General features: G+C 45.3%; 1 protein-coding gene across 1 annotated transcript in view; it reads left to right on the top strand.

The window, feature by feature from the left end:
- The window catches only part of LOC143986701 (nuclear receptor coactivator 7-like), a 140,986-nt gene that overhangs the window by 101,601 nt on the left and 15,322 nt on the right, over nucleotides 1-24,063 (top strand). The window contains exon 4 of the mRNA XM_077485108.1: nucleotides 19,000-19,079. Coding sequence (XP_077341234.1) covers nucleotides 19,000-19,079 — 80 coding nt within the window. The remainder of the gene's footprint in view (nucleotides 1-18,999; nucleotides 19,080-24,063) is intronic.

Raw genomic sequence — 24,063 nt, 5'->3', positions numbered from 1 at the left:
GCAGGTTGTGTATTAGTGTTTAGCAGACTGTACGTCAGTCCCTATACCGCTGAAGGACTGCTGCAGTATAGGGCAGCGGTCAGCAGTGGTGCACGTCAACCCTATCTATTGTGGACCGATAGCGGTCCTTACAGAACAGCAGACTGTACCGCACTCAAGCCTATGTACCGTAGCACCCTATACCAAGTTACCAGTCCTTATAAGAACTTTTGTGGAACAAGCAGGTTGTGTGTTAGTGATTAGCAGACTGTACGTCAGTCCCTATACCGCTGAAGGACTACTGCAGTATAGGTGAGCGGTCAGCAGTGGTGCACGTCAACCCTATCTATTGTGGACCGATAGCGGTCCTTACAGAACAGCAGACTGTACCGCACTCAAGCCTATGTACCGTAGCACCCTATACCAAGTTACCAGTCCTTATAAGAACTTTTGTGGACCAAGCAGGTTGTGTATTAGTGTTTAGCAGACTGTACGTCAGTCCCTATACCGCTGAAGGACTGCTGCAGTATAGGGCAGCGGTCAGCAGTGGTGCACGTCAACCCTATCTATTGTGGACCGATAGCGGTCCTTACAGAACAGCAGACTGTACCGCACTCAAGCCTATGTACCGTAGCACCCTATACCAAGTTACCAGTCCTTATAAGAACTTTTGTGGAACAAGCAGGTTGTGTGTTAGTGATTAGCAGACTGTACGTCAGTCCCTATACCGCTGAAGGACTGCTGCAGTATAGGTGAGCGGTCAGCAGTGGTGCACGTCAACCCTATCTATTGTGGACCGATAGCGGTCCTTACAGAACAGCAGACTGTACCGTACTCAAGCCTATGTACCGTAGCACCCTATACCAAGTTACCAGTCCTTATAAGAACTTTTGTGGAACAAGCAGGTTGTGTATTAGTGTTTAGCAGACTGTACGTCAGTCCCTATACCGCTGAAGGACTGCTGCAGTATAGGGCAGCGGTCAGCAGTGGTGCACGTCAACCCTATCTATTGTGGACCGATAGCGGTCCTTACAGAACAGCAGACTGTACCGCACTCAAGCCTATGTACCGTAGCACCCTATACCAAGTTACCAGTCCTTATAAGAACTTTTGTGGAACAAGCAGGTTGTGTGTTAGTGATTAGCAGACTGTACGTCAGTCCCTATACCGCTGAAGGACTGCTGCAGTATAGGTGAGCGGTCAGCAGTGGTGCACGTCAACCCTATCTATTGTGGACCGATAGCGGTCCTTACAGAACAGCAGACTGTACCGCACTCAAGCCTATGTACCGTAGCACCCTATACCAAGTTACCAGTCCTTATAAGAACTTTTGTGGACCAAGCAGGTTGTGTATTAGTGTTTAGCAGACTGTACGTCAGTCCCTATACCGCTGAAGGACTGCTGCAGTATAGGGCAGCGGTCAGCAGTGGTGCACGTCAACCCTATCTATTGTGGACCGATAGCGGTCCTTACAGAACAGCAGACTGTACCGCACTCAAGCCTATGTACCGTAGCACCCTATACCAAGTTACCAGTCCTTATAAGAACTTTTGTGGACCAAGCAGGTTGTGTATTAGTGTTTAGCAGACTGTACGTCAGTCCCTATACCGCTGAAGGACTGCTGCAGTATAGGGCAGCGGTCAGCAGTGGTGCACGTCAACCCTATCTATTGTGGACCGATAGCGGTCCTTACAGAACAGCAGACTGTACCGCACTCAAGCCTATGTACCGTAGCACCCTATACCAAGTTACCAGTCCTTATAAGAACTTTTGTGGAACAAGCAGGTTGTGTGTTAGTGATTAGCAGACTGTACGTCAGTCCCTATACCGCTGAAGGACTGCTGCAGTATAGGGCAGCGGTCAGCAGTGGTGCACGTCAACCCTATCTATTGTGGACCGATAGCGGTCCTTACAGAACAGCAGACTGTACCGCACTCAAGCCTATGTACCGTAGCACCCTATACCAAGTTACCAGTCCTTATAAGAACTTTTGTGGAACAAGTGAGTTGTGAATGTTTAGCAGACTGCAGCAGAAGGGCAGCAGTCAAGTATAATATCCTTTCTATATTTGGAAGAAAGAATATTATACATGTACAAGCCTATTACTGTACCACTGATACCAGTCCTGAAAAGAACCTTTGTGGAACTAATAATAACAGCAAGTCTTTAAAATTACCCTCACTGCCTGACAACACTGCTTCCTTCCTGTCCCTATACAAATTGGCAAAAAAAGAGAACGATTAGTGGTTACTGGAACAGCTCTTTTGTGGACCTTGATAGTAACAGCTAATGATGATGATGATGATGATGATGATGAAAGACTAATCTGGCTGTCCCTGTAGCATACACCGTCCTTTCCCTTTCTCTAAACTAACAAAAGACACTCAGGCTGCTGCAAGAATCAGCAGCACAGCAAACCTATCAACACCTAACACCTATACCAGTCCTGAAAAGAACTTTTGTGTACCAAATAGCTAGTGGTTTATCTCTCCCTACTCCACACAGGAACCTGTCCCTATCGTAACAGAAGAAAGAATGTAAAATGGCCACCGGATCGGGTGTATTTATAGGTTAGGGGGAATGTACAAGTGTCCATGTGCTGTCATGTCTCAATTGGCTGTCCTGTATCACATGATAAACGTGTCACCAAAGGTTAAAGTTCTTGTATACATTAAACACGTAAGTCCGCCGCGGCGAACGACGGAAAAAGGCGTTCGAACGTGCGGACCGCGAATGTCGGAAATTCGCCGCGAAACGACCGCCGGGCGAACCGTTCGGCCATCACTACTAATGTACAGTGTTTCTAGCTTAAAGCAGGGGTGTCAAATTCATTGGGGTACTGCATCAACAATTTGTATATCTATAGCTATGCATCTACTCTTTATCATTTTAAATAATTGCCTCTGCATTTAATTATTATTGTTTTTTAATATAAATAATAACTAGCTAAGAGTTCAGGGGTGTGCCATGGTCAGGGGTGTGCCATGGTCAGGGGTGCGCTAAGCACAGAGTGCCAGGTTCAGGGGTTCCCTAAGCACAGAGTGCCAGGTTCAGGGGTGCGCTACGCACAGAGTGCCGTGTTTAGGGGTGTGCTATGCACATGCAGGGTTCAGGAGTGAAGTATGCATGGTGTGCAGCATCTTATTTCCACCCCTCCTCCTGGGTTTTCACCTTTGAGTCTGCACCCATCACTTTCCCCCCATATCCCCACCTCTGCACAGATCTACCCCCACACCTCCAGAACTCACATTCCCCCCAACCCCCCTTCCCAAAGTTTCCTTGCATAATCTCTACTAGGCAATTCCCTTCCTGTGTATTAAACTCTAGTACCTGTGTATTCGGCATTCGGCTCCCATAAGAGTTCACTTCTGTCACCTTGCAGGGAGATCCTTCTGTCAGACCTGACCCCGCCCCTACCCCTCTTTGCCCCACTGTGAGCAACGCTGTCAGTACCTGCAGGGATCCAGGAGTTGCAGAGTTCCTGTGTTTACAAGTGACTGCAGAAAGAGCGGGTGAGAGCCGTAGGTGGCGGCTGTTGGCCACATGACAAGGCCCAGCAGGCTGGATTTGGCTTGCAGGCTGTGTATTTGACACCTGTGAGCTTAAAGAATATATAAACCCAACATTTCCTTTCCTGATATGTGCTTGCTGTACTATGTACTTGGATGAGAAAGTATACTACTCTCTTTGTATTGCTTCCTTTATATGAAATCCCTGGTGTTTCTGCCAGTCCCTCTGCCTTCCTATTAAAAAATGACCCCACCTATTCCCCTGTATGCACTATAAGAAAATTGGGTGAACATTTCCTTCCGAAGAAGGATCGTACAATTTTCATATATTGTGTACACTTTTCGACAGCGGAAAATTTCTGAAAGGGCAAAATCCAAAATGTTTCCCGTAGGTGAACAGATCAAACAATTTTTGTTTAATATGTACCATTTTTGTATGATTTTCATATGAGAAATATCAGATACGAAAGACTGGGCATAATCAGTAGCAACAAATAACAATAAAAAAGCATTTGTCGTACAAGAATTTTCATACATTATTGCTATCCTCGGTTCTGACGTGCTATGAAACATTGAAGAAAACCGGCTGATCGTTTGCCCAATTTTCTCATAGTGTATATCAGGCTTGCAAGGACAGGTGGTCAGTTTTCTAGCTATGCCGGGAACTCAACCTGCTCTCCTCCAATGATCAGACATTTCCTAAAAAAAAACCCACAGCCATTCACTGGAAAGACCAGTGTGCTGCTGATTCCCTCCCCTGCCTCAGCTCTCTTATGCAGCTGAGAACAGAGGGAATGTGATCACTTATAAAAAAGGGGGAAAAGGTAATTATAATGTGTTTTTTTTTTTTATATCTCTGCACATATGTTTTGCCTTTCATTTCTATTTTGAACTGAATGTGTTGTTTTACAAGGTGAGAGTTTACATGTGCTTTATGTATGCTGCATTAAGAATGCATTAAAGGGATTTTAAAGTGATTATTTTTTTTTTTTTTAAATAACATACATGTTATACTTACCACCACTGTGCAGCTCGTTTTGCACAGAGTGGCCCCGAACCTGCTCTTCTGGGGTTTCTCGGCGGCTGTCTCGGCTTCCTCCTGCAGGTGCTTCTCACGTTCATGCGAGCTTCCTCCCATGGTGAGAAGCATCTGCGGGCGCGCTCCCGTGATACAGCCGGCGGCTATAGCCGCTCGCTGTATCACACGGCCCCGCCCCCTGGCGCGCAGCGTCAGTGGATGTGATTGACAGCAGCGCGAGCCAATGGCTGCGCTGCTTTCCATCCATCCACTCCAGCCAATCAGCGGCCAGGCTGAACGGTGGAAAGGACGTCGGGGGACAAGCGCGGGACTTTCTCGAGGGGTGAGGTAAGTAAAACGGGGGGGGGAGTGGAGCTGGGGGTGTAGGCACTGTCAGATGTTTTTTCACCTTAATGCATAGAATGCATTAAGGTGAAAAAACATTCACCTTTACAACCCCTTTAAGATATAAAAAAACTACTGCCTTTACAACCACTTTAAATACTGGTGAAAAATAGCTAAGAAGCGCCAATGCTTTTCGCCTTAATCATGGCTAGTCATGAAAAGTCACATATATCAGAAGACAACCTAAATAGCACATACAAGATCACATGATCCTTCATCACGGTCACATGACCTGAATGGCAAAACGCAAACATACAAAATGTGTGAAAAATACTAAGCAGACATGTGAATAAAATTAAGTGTATCAATATATAAAAATGACAGTAATTCAATATAAAAAAGTAAGACCCTAAATAAATAGAAATATTGATTGCAATGTGTAAAGAAACAATACACAAAATAGAACATTAAAGACTAAATAACATATAGAATGAAAGTGAGGGAAAAAATGTTTAAAAATTATATTAACCACTTTCAGACCGGACCATTTTGCTGGTAAATGACCAGAGGTCTTTTTACAATTTGGCACTGCGCTGCTTTAACTGGTAATTGCGCGGTCATGCAATGTTGTACCCAAACAAAATTTGCGTCCTTTTCTTCCCACAAATAGAGCTTTCTTTTGATGGTATTTGATTGCCTCTGCGATTTTTATTTTTTGCGATATAAACGTAAAAAGACCGCAAATTTTGAAAAAAAATGATATTTTCTACTTTTTGTTATTAGAAAAATCCAATAAACTCAATTTTAGTCATACATTTAGGCCAAAATGTATTCAGCCACATGTCTTTGGTAAAAAAAAAAGTAAATAACTGTATATTTATTGGTTTGCGCAAAAGTTGTCACATCTACAAACTAAGGTACGTTTTCTGGAATTTACGCAGCTTTTAGTTTACGACTGCCTATCTCATTTCTTGAGGTGCTAAAATGGCAGGGCAGTACAAAACCCCCCAAAATGACCCCATTTTGGAAAGTAGACCCCCTAAGGAAATTGATAAGTGGCATGTTGAGCCCATTGAATATTTTATTTTTTTGCCTCAAGCGATTGAATAATGACAAAAAAAATTATTATTTTTTTTTTTTTACACAAAGTTGTCACTAATTGATATATTTCTCACACATGCTATGGACATATGTGAAATGACACCCCAAAATAAATTCTGCTGCTTCTCCTGAGTACGGGGATACCACATGTGTGGGATTTTTTGGGAGCCTAGCCGCGTACGGGGCCCCGAAAGCCAAGAACCGCCTTCAGGTTTTCTAAGGGCGTAAATATTTGACTTCACTCCTCACTACCTATTACAGTTTTGAAGGCCATAAAATGCCAAGATGGCACAAAACCCCCACAAATGACCCCATTTTAGAAAGTAGACACCCCAAGCTATTTGCTGAGAGGCATGTTGAGTCCATGGAATATTTTATATTTTGCCACAAGTTGCAGGAAAATTACAAACTTTTTTATTTTATTTATTTTTTTCACAAAGTTGTCACTAAATGATATATTGCTCACGCATGCCACGGGCATATGTGAAATGACACCCCAAAATAAATTCTGCTGCTTCTCCTGAGTACGGGGATACCACATATGTGGGACTTTTTGGGAGCCTAGCCGCGTACGGGGCCCCGAAAACCAAGCACCGCCTTCAGGCTTTCTAAGGGCGTTACAGTTTTGAAGGCCATAAAATGCCAAGATGGCACAAACGCCCCCCAAATGACCCCATTTTGGAAAGTAGACACCCCTAAATTTAGGGGTACACTAGTGAGACTAGGTAATAAATGACGGGTGCCCTGAAACTATAAAAAAATAACTAACCAACCAGCGTCACCTGTAACAGTTACCGTATATACTCGAGTATAAGCCGAGATTTTCAGCCTCTTTTTTGAGGCTGAAAGTGCCCCCCTCGGCTTATACTCGAGTCATCGCTGTCTGCCCGCTCGATCAGCGTGTCGAGCAGACAGACAGCGGCCATTCTATAATTCAAAAGCCGCGCCTCCGGCTCCGCCTTCGCCTGTGATAGGCGGAACACTGAATTTCCCAGCAGCCTGTGTTCCGCCTATCACGGACATCGTATCATCCTCGTACTACGGACGAGGATGATACGATGTACGTGATAGGCGGAACACAGGCTGCTGGGAAATTCAGTGTTCCGCCTATCACAGGCGAAGGCGGCGGCGCAGCTTTTGAATTTTACAATGGCCGCCGAGGCGCCGACGAAGAGGGCACGGGACGGAGGCAAGGCAAGGCACGGCACGGGACGGGACGGGACGGGACGGGACGGAGGCAAGGCACGGCGGCGAGGCACGGAGGCAAGGCACGGGACGGAGGCTCGGGACAAAGGCTCGGGACACAGGTAGGCTGGACACACACACACACACACACACACACACACACACACACACACACACACACACAGGGATGGATGGATGGATGGAGACACACACACACAGGGATGGATGGATGGATGGATGGAGACACACACACACAGGGATGGATGGATGGATGGACACACACACACACAGGGATGGATGGACGGACACACAGGGATGGACGGACACACAGGGATGGACGGACACACAGGGATGGACGGACACACACACAGGGATGGACAGGCATGTCTTACCCTCGGCTTATACACGAGTCAATAAGTTTGCCAGTTTTTTTGGGGGTAAATTGGGGGCCTCGGCTTATATTCGGGTCGGCCTATACTCGAGTATATACGGTATATGGTGATCACTGGTGAAAGGGTTAACTAGGGGGCAATCAGGGGGCTTTATGCGGTAGTATATGGGGGTCCCTGGTGCTATAAAAAGTTGCGGCGAACCTAAATACCTACCTGCCTAACTAGCGTCACCTGTGACACTAATACAGCGATCAGAAAAATGATCGCTTATTAGGCTGGGTTCACACTGGAGCGATGCGGGAACGCCACGAATCCGCGGCGGGTTCCCGCATCGCATGCCTCCCGGCGGCAGTTCACACTGCCCTATGCGAACTGCTGGGAGTGTCAGTGAAATGTTAATGACACCCCCAGATCAGTTCGCATATCGCAGTGCGATCTGCAAACTCGGATCGCATGGTGTGAACACCCATGCGATCCGATTCTGCTGCGGACCAAAAAAAGGGTCCCGTGCGAGTTTGCGGCGGGTGTGGCGGGTGCGACACGAATTCAGCCATACTATCTGTATGGCTGAACTCGAATCGCACAGAGATCGGATGTGATTTGCACTGCAGTGCGGTGCGAATCACATCCGTTCTCATAAACCGCTGCAATGTGAACCCAGCCTTAGTGACACTGGCGACGGGGGGTGATCACGGGGTTAAACCTTTATTGGGGGGGTTAGGGGGGTACCTTAGAACTAAAGGGGGCTAACCCTAACTGCCCTAACAGTTATTACAGTCACAAATGACACCCGCCGGGTGATCAGGGGGTTAAACCTTTATTAGGTAATAAATGGCGGGTGCCCTGAAACTATAAAAAAATAACTAACCAACCAGCGTCACCTGTAACAGTTATATGGTGATCACTGGTGAAAGGGTTAACTAGGGGGCAATCAGGAGGCTTTATGCGGTAGTATATGGGGGTCCCTGGCGCTATAAAAAGTTGCGGCGAACCTAAATACCTACCTGCCTAACTAGCGTCACCTGTGACACTAATACAGCGATCAGAAAAATGATCGCTTATTAGGCTGGGTTCACACTGGAGCGATGCGGGAACGCCACGAATCCGCGGCGGGTTCCCGCATCGCATGCCTCCCGGCGGCAGTTCACACTGCCCTATGCGAACTGCTGGGAGTGTCAGTGAAATGTTAATGACACCCCCAGATCAGTTCGCATATCGCAGTGCGATCTGCAAACTCGGATCGCATGGTGTGAAGACCCATGCGATCCGATTCTGCTGCGGACCAAAAAAAGGGTCCCGTGCGAATTTGCGGCGGGTGCGGCGCGAATTCAGCCATACTATCTGTATGGCTGAACTCGAATCGCACAGAGATCGGATGTGATTTGCACTGCAGTGCGGTGCGAATCACATCCGTTCTCATAAACCGCTGGAATGTGAACCCAGCCTTAGTGACACTGGCGACGGGGGGTGATCACGGGGTTAAACCTTTATTGGGGGGGGTTAGGGGGGCACATTAGAACTAAAGGGGGCTAACCCTAACTGCCCTAACAGTTATTAAAGTCACAAATGACACCAATGCAAAAAAAAAAAAAAAAAAATGCAATTGGTGTCACTGTGACTGGGGGGGGCAGGGGTAATTGGGGGGGTGATCGGGGGGTAAAGGGGGGGTGTGAGTGTGCCTGGCATGTTCTACTGTACGTGTGGTGTGTTGGTGCAACTCACCGATCCTCTCTCCTCGGTGCCGGAACGAAAAATACCGACACGGAGGAGAGATCACATCACTTCCTCTCCTGTGAGGAGAGGAAGTGATGTCATGGAGCATTTTCATTAGTCGGGAGCGATCGCGAGGGGGTGGCCATGAATGAATGGCCGCCCCCTCATCCCGGATCTCTCCCGAACGAATGCCGACTGCCGCAAGCACCGGGGGGGGCCCGATCGGGCCCCCCACCCGTGGGAAGGCAGGGACTTATATATACGCCCATATGCCTGCCCGTGCCATTCTGCCGACGTATATCGTCGTGCGGCGGTCGGCAAGTGGTTAAATAAAGATCAACATAGCATTTAAACCACGAGGGATGCGGGTTTGAAGTTTAAAGATCCAATACACCTCAAGTTCCAGCAAGCGGCGATATCTATCACCACGACGAGTAGTGGGAAATACTATTTCTATGCCATAAAAGGCAAAGGAAGCCATATTTCCCATATGAACTTCTTTAAACTATTTGGACACTGTCATCCCCTCCCCTTCCCACTTGTCACTGCTTGTTAAGGACGTTGTTGACTTGACATCCAACAGCTTTTTAGCAGTGATGCTGAAAGTGGGCAGAGCCTGATGGGGAAGCTCAGACACTAGGTCTCCAACTTTGTGGTTTGTGGTTTCACTATCCTACCACTGTCCGCTTTCTATTACAATGGGAGTGGACTTGATGAGGAACTAGTGTCTGTAAATCCCTTATTAGGTTTCTCCCACCCAACTTAAAAAATCCTCAGCTGTTCCACAGTCTGTTTGACAGCTAAAGTGGTAGGAAGGAGTTTGAATGCACTGACGATGGAGTGTGCGTATAGACATTCCAGTCTCAGTGTATTTCCAAGTGGTTTGTGGCTCAAAGTGGTTTGGGCATGTGGTTTGTGTCTCAGATTCATCTTCCTGTTTAAAACAAGTATCTGAATTTTTTTGCCCTCGCTGACATTTGTCTTGAGGAAGCATTTTAGAATTCCAAAGAGGGTTTTAGGCTGGGTTTGTGCCCCTATCCCCCCTGTGCTTACATGCAATGCAAATGTTCTGTGTGCATATGTAAATGGTGATCGTACCACACGTGAGCGAGTGAGAGCAATAATTCTAGTGGCAGATCTTCTGTGTAACTCTGAACTGTTAACCTGTAAAGTCATTTAAAGCATTGTCTATGGAGATTTGTTAGGTACCATAGTTTGTTGCTATTCCATGGGTGTGCACAATTTTAACTCCTTCAGATCCACGCTATAGCCGAATGATGGCTACAGGGCGGATCTGCTTTCCCAGGAGTACGTCTATTGACGTCCTCCCCTTTACAGCGTCAATGCGACTTGGGTGATCACAGATCCAAGTAAGGGGCCCCTTACCACGTGATCAGCTGTCAGCCAATGACAGCTGATCATGTGATGTAAACAGAGGATCGGTAATTGTTTTTTTGTTCTTCTCACGCTGACAGCGCGAGGAGAAGAAAAGCCAAACACCAGCTTCAGTTTGCAGGGACTTTGGTCCCGAAGAGGAACATATTATGTGCCCACCAGTAACTACTGCCAGTGCCAAAAATCAGTGCCCACAGTGCCCAGATTATTTAAGTGCCAGCAATCAATGCCACCTATCAGAGACCACAAGTGCCACCTATCAATGCCCACCAGTGGTGCCAATCAGTGCCACCTAGCAGTGCTGCCTATCAGTGTCACCTATCAGTGCCGCCCATCAATGCCACCCATCAGTGCCACCTTTCAGTGCCCACCAATGCCGCCTATTAGTGCCCATCAATGTAGCCTTATCAGTGTCCATCAATGCAGCCTATCGGTGCCCATCAATGCAGCTTATCTGTGCCAGTGCAGCCTATCGGTGCCCATCAATGTAGCCTCATCAGCGTACATCAATGAAGGAGAAAAATACCTGTTTGCAAAATTTATTAACAAAATATAAAAGGGTTTTGTATTTATTTATTTTTTTTAATTCTGTCTTTTTAGATTTTTTTAACAAAAAATAAAAAACCCAGGTGATCACATACCACAAAAAAGCTCTATTTGTGGGGAAGAAAATGATAAAAATTTCATTTGGGAACAATGTTGTTGACCGCACAATTGTCATTCAAAGAGTGACAGCGCTAAATCTGAAAATCGGTCTGGGCAGGAGGGGGGTTTAGGTGCTCAGTAAGCAAGTGGTTAAAGCGTGGCATGTTAGGTGTCTATTTACTTGCTGCATTTTTATTGCACTGGACTGTATTGGAACGCAGTAAAACGCATCAAAAGTGCACTGGAATGCACTTGAACGCATCAAAAATGCACTGGACCCCAGTATAGTGAAAAAAAACTGGAAAAAAGCACCTGGAATGCATCCGGAAACGCACCAAAAACGCATCGGAATGCATCAAAAACGTGTTATAAATGTGCATGCAGAAAAGCATCCGGAACAGATCTGGAGTGCGTTTTTTGTGGTGTGAACCAGCCCTTATACCGGACACCTCGCAACTTATGAATTCCAGGCATTGTACATTTACCTGCATTTAGATGCGTTCACTTTAGTTGCTTTCCAGGCCAGTTCACACCACATGCAGGTCAGTGCGTTTTCTTTCTGCATCAAAACGCATGGCAAGTAGGTTATATGGTTTTCAATGGTATAGTTCACACAGTGCTTGCAGTTCTAGTGTGTTCCAGTTCCAGAAAAAAAGTAGAACATACTGCATTTTTCCTGCACTGGAATGCACCTAAACGCACTGGAACGCAAGTTTTTATTTAAGGTTAAGAAAAAAAGAGGGAGGGGGAATGCATTGGACTGCGCCAAAAATGCATCAAAAATGCATTGGAACGCATCAAAAACACATCAAAAACGCGCATTCAGAAAAGCATCTGGAAACGCATCCGGACTGCATTTCTATGGTGTGAACTGAAAGAAAATTTGTACGAAAATTCTCGTACGTCAAAGGCTTTTATTTTATGTTGTTCTGATCATGCGCAATCATTCGTTTCTGAGTGTTCTCATATGAAAATCGTACGAAAACTACACAATAAGAGAAAATTGTTTGTTCTGTTCCCATACAAGAAAAAATGTGGAACTTGTCCCTTTAACCACATGCTTACTGGGCACTTAAACCCCCTTCCTGCCCAGGCCAGTTTTCAGCTTTCAGCGCTGTCTCTCTTTGAATGACAATTGCGCGGTCATACAACACTGTACCCAAATTCATTTTTACCATTCGTTTTCCACTAATAGAGCTTTCTTTTGGTGGTATTTAGACCCCTTTCACACTGGGGCGCTTTTCAGGCGTTTTAGCGCTAGAAATAGCACCTGAAAAGCGCCTATCAAGCCACCCCTGTATGAAAGCCAGAGTGCTTACACACTGGAGCGGTGCGTTTGCAGGCAGGGAAAAAAAAGTCCTACAAGCAGCATCTTTGGGGTGGTGCATACACCGCTCCCAAAACACCCTGCCCATTGAAATGAGTGGGAAGCGCTTTGAAAGCGCTTCGGCAGTTCCGCAACACGGGTGCTATTAACCCTTTCTTCGACCGCTAGCAATGGTTAAAAGCACCGCTATAACAGTGGTAAAGCGCCGCTAAAACTAGCGGCACTTTACCGCTAACGCCCGCACAGCCCCAGTGTGAAAGGGGTCTTAATCATTTCTGTTTCGTTTTTTTAGCAAAAAATAAAAAAAAACACTGAAAATTTTGAAAAATAAAAAAAAACTATTTTATAGTGATACATTTTGCAAACAGGTAATTTTTCTCCTTCACTGATGTGCCCTGATGAGGCTGCACTGATGGGCACTGAAAGTTGGTACTGGGCACTATAGCGCGGGCGGGAAGTGGTTAAGGCTCATACACACTATAAGATAATTGGGCGAACATTTTTGTCCAAAGAATTTTCGTATAGCGCGTACGCAACTTTCGACAGCCGATTCCAAACTTTCATACGAAAATTCCCACAGGCACAAACTTCAAACTTTTTCTCATATTTTTCTCATATGGGAACAGAATGAACGATTTGCGTTTACTGTGTATCGTTTTCGTATGATTTTCGCACAAGAAAAATCAGAAAAGAAAGACTGCACATGATCAGAAACAATTACCAAAAAAAAAAAGCCTTTGTTGTTGGAGAATTTTCATATGAATTTCCTTTCATCAGTTTCCAATTTGCTGTGAAACAGCGAGGAAAATCAGAGGATCGTTTGCCCGATTTTCTTATAGCGTGTACCCCACTTTAGAAACTACCGTTCAGAAGATCGGCATTGGCAGTAGAAAGCAGCGTGCACGCTATCCGAAAATCGTAGAAGTTCTTTGGAGGAAAATTCTCCGATTTTCTTCTAGTGTGTACGATAAATGTTTGTAAAGTCAAGAACATTTAAATCAGAGCAGAAGGTGGGAAGTAGAAAGTTGGTTTTACTGCCCAGATCTTTTCTCCTGTATTCATATAACCTAAACGTAGGAGGCTGATGTGAAGGAAGCCGAACATATGGAAAGGTTCGCAGGGAAGGAAAGTAGATCTCTGGATGGTATAGCTATGTTGCATTGGATGTGTTGCTAGCTGTGTGCTGTCACCCATCCAGGTAGACAAGCTCATTATTATGTGTGGGGGGTTGGGTGAGACTTCACAAGACCCTTCCATAACTCCTCCTCTGCTGTGTCTGGATCCAGCTGGTCTGCAGAACAATAAAGTAGCCTTTGCCATAGATCTCCTGGTTGGGGGATCACATCAGAAATCCCATGCAGTTTGCACTTTCGAGAACTTTATGGATCAGTATTAATTTGCACAGGGTGCATACTAGAGCACTTATTTTATTGCTTGAAATTTTAGTATCTCTCCATGAGAGTCAGAGATCAGAATGTTTGCTGTGGAGTGCATGCATGACACTGAATACTGCACCGTGTGTCCTGGAAGGGATGAGGAATCTAAGGAGGAGCAGAGAGCAGCAGAGGCAAGTGAGCTCCCTCCATCCACTAAGCCAAAGTGCAGGAGACCTGGGGATCCCCCCTGTACCCCCTTCTCTAATGAGCCCCATTGTGAGTGCAACCAAGCACCCCCCTGCAGTGCTCATGGTATGTGTCGTCATGAGCACCTCTACGCTCACGTTGTATTTGGGTTTCTTTTTTAGTTCCTGTAATCTTTTATGCTATTTCTACAATTCCTAGGATGAATCCCCAGAGTTTTATATCCACGCAAGGGAATGAGGGTGGGGGTGTCTGAATCCTATTTTGCTAACCTCTACCCGCAATCTTTATTTTATTTTATATTTTTATTTTATTATGTTATTTTATCATATTATTTTATATTTGTGTTATTTTATTATATTTTTATTATGTTATATTTGTTATTCATTTTATTATGTTATTTTATTTTATTATTATGTTATTTTATATTTGTTTTATTATATTTTTATTTTATTATGTTATTTTTTATTTGTTGTTTTATCATATTATTTTATATTATGTTATTTTATATTTTTTTTATATTTGTTATTTTATTTTATTAGATTTTATATTATGTTGTTTTATTATTTTATTTGTTATTTTATATTATTTTATAATATTTATTTAAATGATTCTAAGAATTTGCCACACACTTTTTTTATCTTTGAAAACGAATGAATCCACATACAATTCAATAGCCCAACCACGACACTACCTGCCTTGACTTTGCATGTTCTCCCTGTGCCTACGTGGGATTCCTCCCCACATTCCAAAGACATGCTTGTAGGTTAATTGTATCCTGCCTAAATTGGCCCTAGTATGTGTATGTATAATTTTGTGAGTTAGGAACCTTTTTAGATTGTAAAGCTCCTTGAGGGTAGGGACTGATGTGTACAATGTATATGCAAAGCGCTGCGTAATTTGACTGCACTATATAAGTACCTAAAATAAAATCGCCATCCAACTGATTTAAACTCCGCTGAGATCGTATTTGAGCAAACTTAAAGAGGAAGTAAACCCTGATGGGTTTACTTCCTCTTTTTTTCCCTGCAAAGGTAAAGCATAATGGACTACTATGCATCGCATAGTAGCTCATTATGTGTCACTTACCTGACACAGGAGCCAGCGAAGTCGCCGCTGTCCCCTGTAGTCCGCCGCATCCATGTTGCTTGTGGCGTCTCGCAGCTCCGACGAATCACAGCGGCGCAACCGCGATGACGTCACTCCCGCGCATGCGCACGGGAGTCGCGCCTCGCAGCTCCGCCGCTGTCATACGGCGAAGCCGCGATGACGTCACTCCCGCGCATGCGCGCGGGAGTCGACAAATTTGGCAAATCCATTCTTGGATTTGCCGCATTTAGTGCGCATGCGCGCCGCTGTCTACGGCGCATGCGCCGTAGACAGCGGTGCCCATTTTCGGGCAAATATCTCCTAAACCATATAGGTTTAGGAGATATTGCTTGGACCTACAGGTAAGCCTTAATCTAGGCTTACCTATAGGTCCAAGTTGTTTGGAAGGGTTTACTTCCTCTTTAAAGCGGGAGTCCGCCGGGACTCTGCGTTTTTTTTATTTATTTTTTTTTTAAAAGCCAGCAGCTACAAATACTGCAGCTGCTGACTTTTAAAATAGTGACACTTACCTGTCCAGCGCGCGCCCGCGATGTCGGCACCCGAAGCCGATCTCTCGATCGTCTCTCGGGTGCTGCCGCCGCCATCTTGGGTATGGGAATCGGGAAGTGGAGCCTTTCGGCTTAATTTCCCGGTTCCCTACTGCGAGTCGCACTGCGCAATAAGGACGGTCCCCGCTGCCTCTGGGATCTGTGTGTTTCCCAGCAGGCAGCGGGGGACTTTCGGAAAGGGGCGTAATCTACTCCCCTTTCCGCAGAGAGCTATCCCGGAAGTGGGTGCAGATACCTGTACTGTACAGGTACCTGCACCCCCCTCCCCCCTGAAAGGTGCCAATTGTGGCGCCGGAGGGGGGGAGGGTTCCGATGAGCGGAAGGTCCACTTTAGGGTGGACCTCCGCTTTAAATAGAAATTGTATTTTCAGTTGATCGTTTCATGAGATTACATGGTAGAAACAGAGATTGATAACTGAAGATCATAAGTTAATCGTATTTTAACAGTAAGGCCTCTTTCACACGGAACGGATCAGTAATGATCCGCCCCGTGAAGATCCGCTCACTCAGCGGGGATCGCTCCGTTGTCCCCGCTGAGCTGGCTGCGGACAGGGCGGTCTCCGCACACTGTGCAGGGACCGCCCTGTCAGCTCTCCATTCTCCTCTATGGGGATCGGATGAGCACGGACCGTCTGTCCGTGTTCGTCCGATCCGCTCTGCAGACGGATAGAAAAATAGGATTTTCCTCCGTCTGCAGAACGGGACTGTTGCGGACGAAATCGGGTGTCTGCCGATGCTCATCCGCAGACACCCGCTATCCCATAGGGATGAATGTATGTTCGTATTTCAACCGCAAACGGATGGATGAAATACGGACATACCATCCGCATGTGTGAAAGGGGCCTTAAACATTGGCATATTGATCACATTTGTTGTTGACTATAGATCAATTATTCCTATCAAAAGAGATTAATGAGAAAAGAAATTGATCATTTAGCAAAGGTTATATGACCACCATAAGGCTTCATTACAAAGCTCAGGTTAGCCCTCGTTCACATTGGAGTGACAGGTCAAATCGCATGACAAGTCACACCCTACTGTCGGCAATTGTGATGACAACTTTGTGATGCTGCCTCAAATTGAAAATGCAGTTCTTGCACTACTTTTGGAGATTTCGGGTGCGACTTGAATAGACATCTGTGCATGAAGCCGCACAGATGTCTTCAAAGTTGGACCTGAAGTCGCACTGACGGGCAGCTTTGAAATCATGCTATTTTATATTCAGCCTGGGTTCACACTAGCACAATCTGAGAGCTCGCATGTGATTCGCACTGCAGGTGCCGATCACATGCGATCTTTGAGCAATGCGAGTTCACTCATACAGTTGTATGGCTGAACTCGCAGTGGATTCGCACAGAAAATGGTGCAGGGACTTGTTTTTTTCCCCGCACTAGAATACGATCGCATGGGTGTTATCACCCATGTGATCCGATTCCTATGCAAGTTCACAGTTCGCCATCTGTGAACTAAACTGGGGGTGTCGTTAACTTTAAAGTTATTGACACCCGCAGCGGTTCGCACAAGGCAATGTGAACTGCTTGCGGGAGAAGAGTGATGCGGGAAACGGCGCTGAAATTGCGCTGGTTCCAGCATCGCACTAGTGTGAACGAGGGCTTAATGTATTTCTGCAGCATGTATGGGAAGGTTTTTTTTTTTTGTTTTTTTTTTTGCTGAGCTGACACAAATTAATGGCAGGCTGACAGACTCCACAGCTGTTCATATAAATTGCAAAAGGCGTGATTAATTAAACCCCTTTCACACTGATGCAGTTTTCAGGCGTTTTAGCGCTAAAAATAGCATCTGTAAAGGGCCTGAAAACTGCCTCTCATGCCTCCCCAGTGTAAAAGCCCGAGTGCTGTCACACTGGGGCGGTGCGCTTGTGGGATGGGGAAAAAAAGTCCTGCAAGCAGCATCTTTGGAGCGGTGTAGGAGCGCTGTATACCCAATAGAATGAATGGGCCTGAAAAGTGATTCTGAAGCGCCGCAACACGGGTGCTTTTAAAGCCTTTGGCGACTAGCAGGGGTTAAAAGTGCGCTGCGTTACCGCTAAAGGACCTGCAGTGTGAAGCTGAGTGAAAATATATATAAATATATTAATCCTTTTGAATTTTTTACAGACCTGGCTCTGAACAGTAAATGTGCAGGTGTTCAGAAAAATAACCCCAAGTGCAGATATTTTACTATTAGCTGTCTTTCCTAAAAATGTTTCTGAAATGCTAGTTTCCTGGCTGTTATGCCGATGCTGGCTGCCATTTCTTCAGTGTTTTGAGTTGCTATGAGTTAAGGAATTCTGACTTCTGCTGCATGTTTGTAGGGCTTTTTGTGTTGATGGCAGACAACTAGCATTTTCAGAAAGGGTTAGTATCCACTAATATATTTCCCCTGTGGCAGATATAATTTTATAGAAATCCATGGAAAGAGGAGTAATAAGTTATCAAGGGAGGGTCATTGCTCCCGTCAGATTTCCCCCCCCCCCATCTCTGTCCCATTGCAGAGCTTTCCCTTCACTTCCTGTCCTGTAGCCAAACAGGAAGTGAGAGGAATTCCTTGGGGACCCCCAGGTCACTAGAACTAGTGTTTTCTGGGGGCAACCCTTAATTTGGGATTTTCTTTTACTTTCACTTTCACTTTCAATGATAATGGTAAACAGGAAAGGGGGAATCTCCATAAAGGGGACACAGACCGTAATAAAAACCTGACTGGTGTTTTAATCCATCTCCACTCTATCCAAAACTAAAAAGTTTATTTGCCTTTAGTTACACTTTAAGACCCCTTTCACACTGGGGATGCGTTCGCGCTAAATCGCTGCTTGCTTTACGCTTTATCGCTGTTTAAGTGGCACTTTTCAGCGCTTTGGGTGCGCTACCCATTCATTCCAACGGGCAGGGCGTTTTTAGAGTGCTAAATACAGTGCTCTTAAACTGCCCCAAAGATGCTGCTTGGAGGACTTTTCAGAGCGTCCCCACAAACGCACCACCTCAGTGAATGGGAGGCGGTTTTCAAGCACTTGAAAACTACTCCAGTGTGAAAGGGGTCTAAATCAGCTGTCGGTTTTTGTGTGTGGTGTGGGTTTTTTTTTTTTTTTTTTAATCTGTCCTATTCAGGAGATTTCCTTCTTCTTGTGATGTGCCTGTTTTTTATTTTTATTCCAGGTGAACTTCAAAATAACAAAAATGAGAAGAAAGAGAAAAAAATGGTGACCAAAAAACCCTTGGGGACTGTTGAGTACATAGTGAGTTATGCTGCTTATTGTTAACGATATACTAATGTTGTGGGATTTTATATTCTAAAATAAGAAAAAAAATACAAAATATCTCATTAGGAAATGTTGCATATTTGGTAAGGCCCATTACACACGGGTCGTTCAGCTACAGGTCTCTGTCCAGCTCCACCGCCGTCAGCCCATCAAACTCTATGAGAGACAGACAGCTGCTGCAGCTGGATGGGGCTGGGCACTGCAGTATGTACACAGACTTCCTACTTTCTGGGCATTCATTCCTGGGCACCCAGCTGTCCGCCTCTTCTATAGTTTGACAGGCAGCTGGCAGCAAGGTTGGACGGCACACCTGGGCCCTCTGTCTGCGGCTAAATGCCGGTGCCTAAAAAAAATAATTGGGTACCTATCTCCCACACTTGCAATAGTGTTTACAACCCTGCTTGGAAAGCGATGCACGATGGGTCACCTTTCAGAGGGGATTTGACAAGTGTCTTGAGGGCAATATGTCACCACCTCATCGCCTGTTGTAACCCTTGAAAGACTGGTGCCCTGTGCCACAACTAAATGCTTGGTGTTGAATCTTGTCGCTGAGCCCTGCCTCGTCTTATATTTTGATGGTGGGGGAGACTTCCTTGCTGGCAGAATACAGTGATCGGCACAGCACAGGTCGCTGATCAAGCGAAAAAAAAAATTAAAATACTGAAAGGACGATTGAACACAATTTGAGCGGTATACTTCTCTTCAACCAAAACAGCAGCTACACATGGATTGAATTTTGGCTGGTCACGGCTGAACCGGCCAAATTGAAATCCATGTATTGCTGAATTAACACTTTTTAAGCAATTGCATATTTTTTTTTTTCAGAATACAGGTTTTACATGAATAAAAGCTGACCAGTATAGAACCTCTGTCAGTGTTAAATGGTTTATCTCATCCCTCTAACTGCCAGGTCTGTTAAAAGTAAGGGCCCTCAGCCAAATCGCAGAGCAGCTGGAGCGATTTGACGGCTGGCTAAGGGGCAGTGGGGTGCACGATGCACCGCACCACACCTTCCCCTTTTTTCTTTTTGTTTTGTTCATTCTTTATTTGAAGTGTAGAAAATGTACACTTCTTTCATTGCAATTCACGTGGCTTATTGCGCTGTCTGACACTGCAGTGCGATTTGGCCCAGTGCGCTGCGATAAAATGCAGCACTAGGCTGTGTTTCAGTGTGAATGGGACGCATAGGAAACCATTGTTTTCTGTGTGTCCCTGCGGTGATGGACGTTTTTACCATGCGGTAAAACGTTTGTCGCTGCATATAGTTTGAATTGGCTCTAATGCCCTGTACACACAATCGGACGTTTCCGACAACAAAATCCATGGATTTTTTCAGACGGATGTCGGCTCAAACTTGTCTTGCATACACACGGTCGCACAAATCTTGCCGGAAATTCCAATCGCCAAGAACGCGGTGACGTACGACGAGCTAAGAAAAATGAAGTTCAATAGCCAGCCTCAATAGCCAGCCTCTTCTTGATGCCGAGCATGCGTGGAACTTTGTGTGTCGGAATTGTGTACACACGATCGAAATTTCCGACAACGGATTTTGTTGTCGGAAAATTTGAGAGCCAAATCTCAAATTTTGTGTGACGGAAATTCGAATGGAAAGTGTCTGATAGAGCCTACACACGGTCGGAATTTCCAACAAAAAGCTCCCAACGAACATTTTCCGTCAGAAAATCTGACCGTGTGTACGGGGAATAAGTTGAAAAATGACAGACTTGTTGGCATAATCAACAGGTGAAAATATAGGAAAACATTGTAATGTATGTGGCTAGTTTAAGGGTTCATTTATACTTTGTCCTGCATTTTTTTGCATCTGATAAACGCGTGTCACTGCAATGGCACATAGAAAACAATGACTTTCTATGTGCCTTCTTCGCAATATAATGTTGTGTATATGTGCAGTTTGTTACGTTAGGATTTAACATGAATGCATGTTAATGTGATACACATTTACAGATGTCAATGCAATGGCGATACAGAAGTGAAATTAAAAAGGTTTTTTTTTTTTCCTATTTTGAGCGTTCAAGGATACTGGGAATTATGAATATAGACAAGAAAGATTGCAAATGGATGAAATGCTATTAAGCATATATAAATTCAAAGCAACATGCATGAGATGTGTGTTACTGTACATGCATATTCAGTGTGTTGTAGTGTATTCTTGTGTGCATTATGGCATGAAAGGACCCTAAAATGTTTCTATTTGCTCCATGCAGCCTGTGGCTCATTATCTAGAATGGACAACTAAGATGGTGTGAGATGTGTCCCAGAATTTTACCATCGACCTATATGAACCTAGCAGGACTATTTAATAAGGCAGTGATGAAAGCAAAATAGGCACAACTTTCATCAGCTTGGTGCAGTCAGAACAAAATGTCTGGTTGCTGATTGCTATCTATGTCTTATTCCACCTTGTACATTGTTCTGTAATTTATTATGTAAGCCAATGTATTTTACATCCAGCTAACTTTCAGATCATAGTGAAAGATAATGAGCAACAGGCTTGCATATTAGGGAAAACAGGGAAACAGTTTTTACTTTTTACTGTTAAGGCCGGTTTACACTGGTGCGACATGCGTTCCAACTTTGAGGGCACAAGTCACATGACAAGTTGCACCCCATTAAGTGCAATAGAACCGTTCTAAAAGGAGCTTCTAAAAGGTTCCTGCACTGCTTTTGGTGCGACTTCAGTGCGACTTGCATTGACTTCTGTTTTATTAGAAACTGTATGCAAGTCCTGCCGAAGTCGCGCTGGGATGTCAGCTTCATAGGCGTGTGCACGGGGTGTGCCTGTGCACACCCTAATCACCCCCATGTGCATCGCTCTGCCTGGCCCTGGTAATTCTGTATGGGTTCCCAGCAGCAGAGAAAGGAGCCCAACTCACAAACTCTGGGCACCTCTGCTTTGCAGCTATTTAAAAAGAAAAAACAGACCCATTGTTTATCTGCCTTGTGGGGCCAAAAGGGGACTATTTAACCACTTTCGGGTGCAGGCGGTGTGATCTACTGCACTGTGGTTCCCGACAATTAAATCAAAGTCCCAGCTTTCCGCTTCTTCTATAACAATCTGCCGGGGCTTTAATCTAATTGCAAGCAAAGGCTGTGGAAAATTACTCCACCTGCTCCTGAACATGGATAAACAGTCCTCCTTTGGCCCCAGACTCCGGTGCCCAGTCCAGCTCAGCACAGTGCAGTGGATGGAGTGATGGGTCTGGGATGGTGAATCCCAGTGATCGATGCTGTGACTGACATGGAGCAGCGGGCGCAAGTGCAGAGGATGGCTGGCTATGTGGATCTTTCCAGTGTGTCCCGGGTCCCTCCCTCATAATGCAGACTCATTACCCCCCCACCACCCTCAAGTGGATGTGCTGCAGGAAGAGATTGGCTACACTGCTGGCTGCCCAAATCGTGAGTACCAGCTAACCCTGCCAGGCTATCTGGGGTCCCCTCTGACACTGTTCTCTTCTCTTCTCCTGACCCTGTGCCTTCCATCTGCCCTGCATACCTTGCCCTATACGGACCTACTCTACAGCACCCTGCACCCCTCGCTGTGCACCCACACCACAGAACCCTGCACCTCTCACTGTGCACCCTGCCCCCCACCCCACAGAACCCTGCACCCTTCACTATACCCTGTGCCCCTGTCAGGCTTAGGCCCTAGCTCTGTCAAGTGGAGGGAGCTTTGTCAGGTAGGTTGTATCAGGCCCCTGATTACTGACAGTGGCCCTGTCGCTCTGTGTGCTGGTGGGGTGATGGGAAAGCTTTCCCTTTCTTCTCTTTAACTATGTGGTGGGGAGATGAGGTAGAGATATATTATATACTCACACCCACACGCGTGTTTGAGCTTTGGGATGCACACCCTAATGTAATAGGCTGCACACGCCTATGGTCAGCTTCAAAGTCGCTGCAGTGTGAACCGGGCTTAAATGTCTACGTTTTAAAACCAAAAAGTTGTACAGACTAGAAACGCAAAAAAATGAAGGTGAATGTGAAGATTGCCCTTTCCTACAGGTCTCTCATATATGAAGCATATATATTTTTTAAAGACCCTTCCACCAACTTAAAAATGCAGTTAAAAGCACAAAAACATCAGTTTTTTTTGTAAATGCCTACTTGCAGCGTTTTTTCTTTCCATAAGCATTTTTATATTCACTTGTCATGCGTCTTTGAACTTGCTTGAAAATTTACTCCTTCAGGAATGTCAATTTCTTAGCATCACCCTCTCCCTTCTTGCATGTTATAGCCCTCTTCTCTTCTGTGAGTTCAATTTTTGTCTGTGCTGGCCTAGCTCCTCCACCCCTTCCCTTGAATCCCTACTTAACCTTTGATGTAGCAGCTAAAGGAGAAGCAAAGGGGATTACTATAGTGACAATTTTAGGTCTATTGGAGCTGCTGACGACATCACACCCAAGATGGCAGCACCCAGCAGACGTCTTGGAGCCTTTGAATGTCTATACAAGGAAGGCGTTAAATGCATAAAGTATATAAAGAGAATTTGGATGTTGAAATGAATGGTCTGCCAATGGCATCTCTAGACCTTTTTGTTTTCCATGACACAGGGCTTATATGGGAAAAAAAAATCTGGCTCAATTTATCTTCCCATCAACTCTGACCAGCTTCCCTGTCCCTGCTGAAGAAAAGCATCCGCACATAATGATGCTGCCTACCACCATGTTTCACGGTGGGGATGGTGTGTTCAGGGTGATGTGCAGAGTTTGTTTTCCGCCACACATAGCATTTTGCTTTTTAGGCCAAAAAGTTACATTTTGGTCTCATCTGACCAGTGCACCTTCTTCCAAACTGCAAATGGGCCTAATTATGGCTTTCTTCTTGCTACTCTTCCATAAAGGCCAGATTTGTGAAGTGCACGGCTAAAGCCCCATACACACTATCAGATTTTCTGCTGATTCTTTTTTCCTTCACATTTACCAAAACCATATAATATGAGGTC

Source organism: Lithobates pipiens, unplaced genomic scaffold, assembly GCF_037356315.1.
Source record: "Lithobates pipiens isolate NorthernLeopardFrog02 unplaced genomic scaffold, aLitPip1_a1.2 Scaffold_18, whole genome shotgun sequence".
In the NCBI taxonomy this organism is placed as follows: Eukaryota; Metazoa; Chordata; class Amphibia; order Anura; family Ranidae; genus Lithobates; species Lithobates pipiens.
This window is presented reverse-complemented; position numbering and strand designations above follow the sequence as displayed.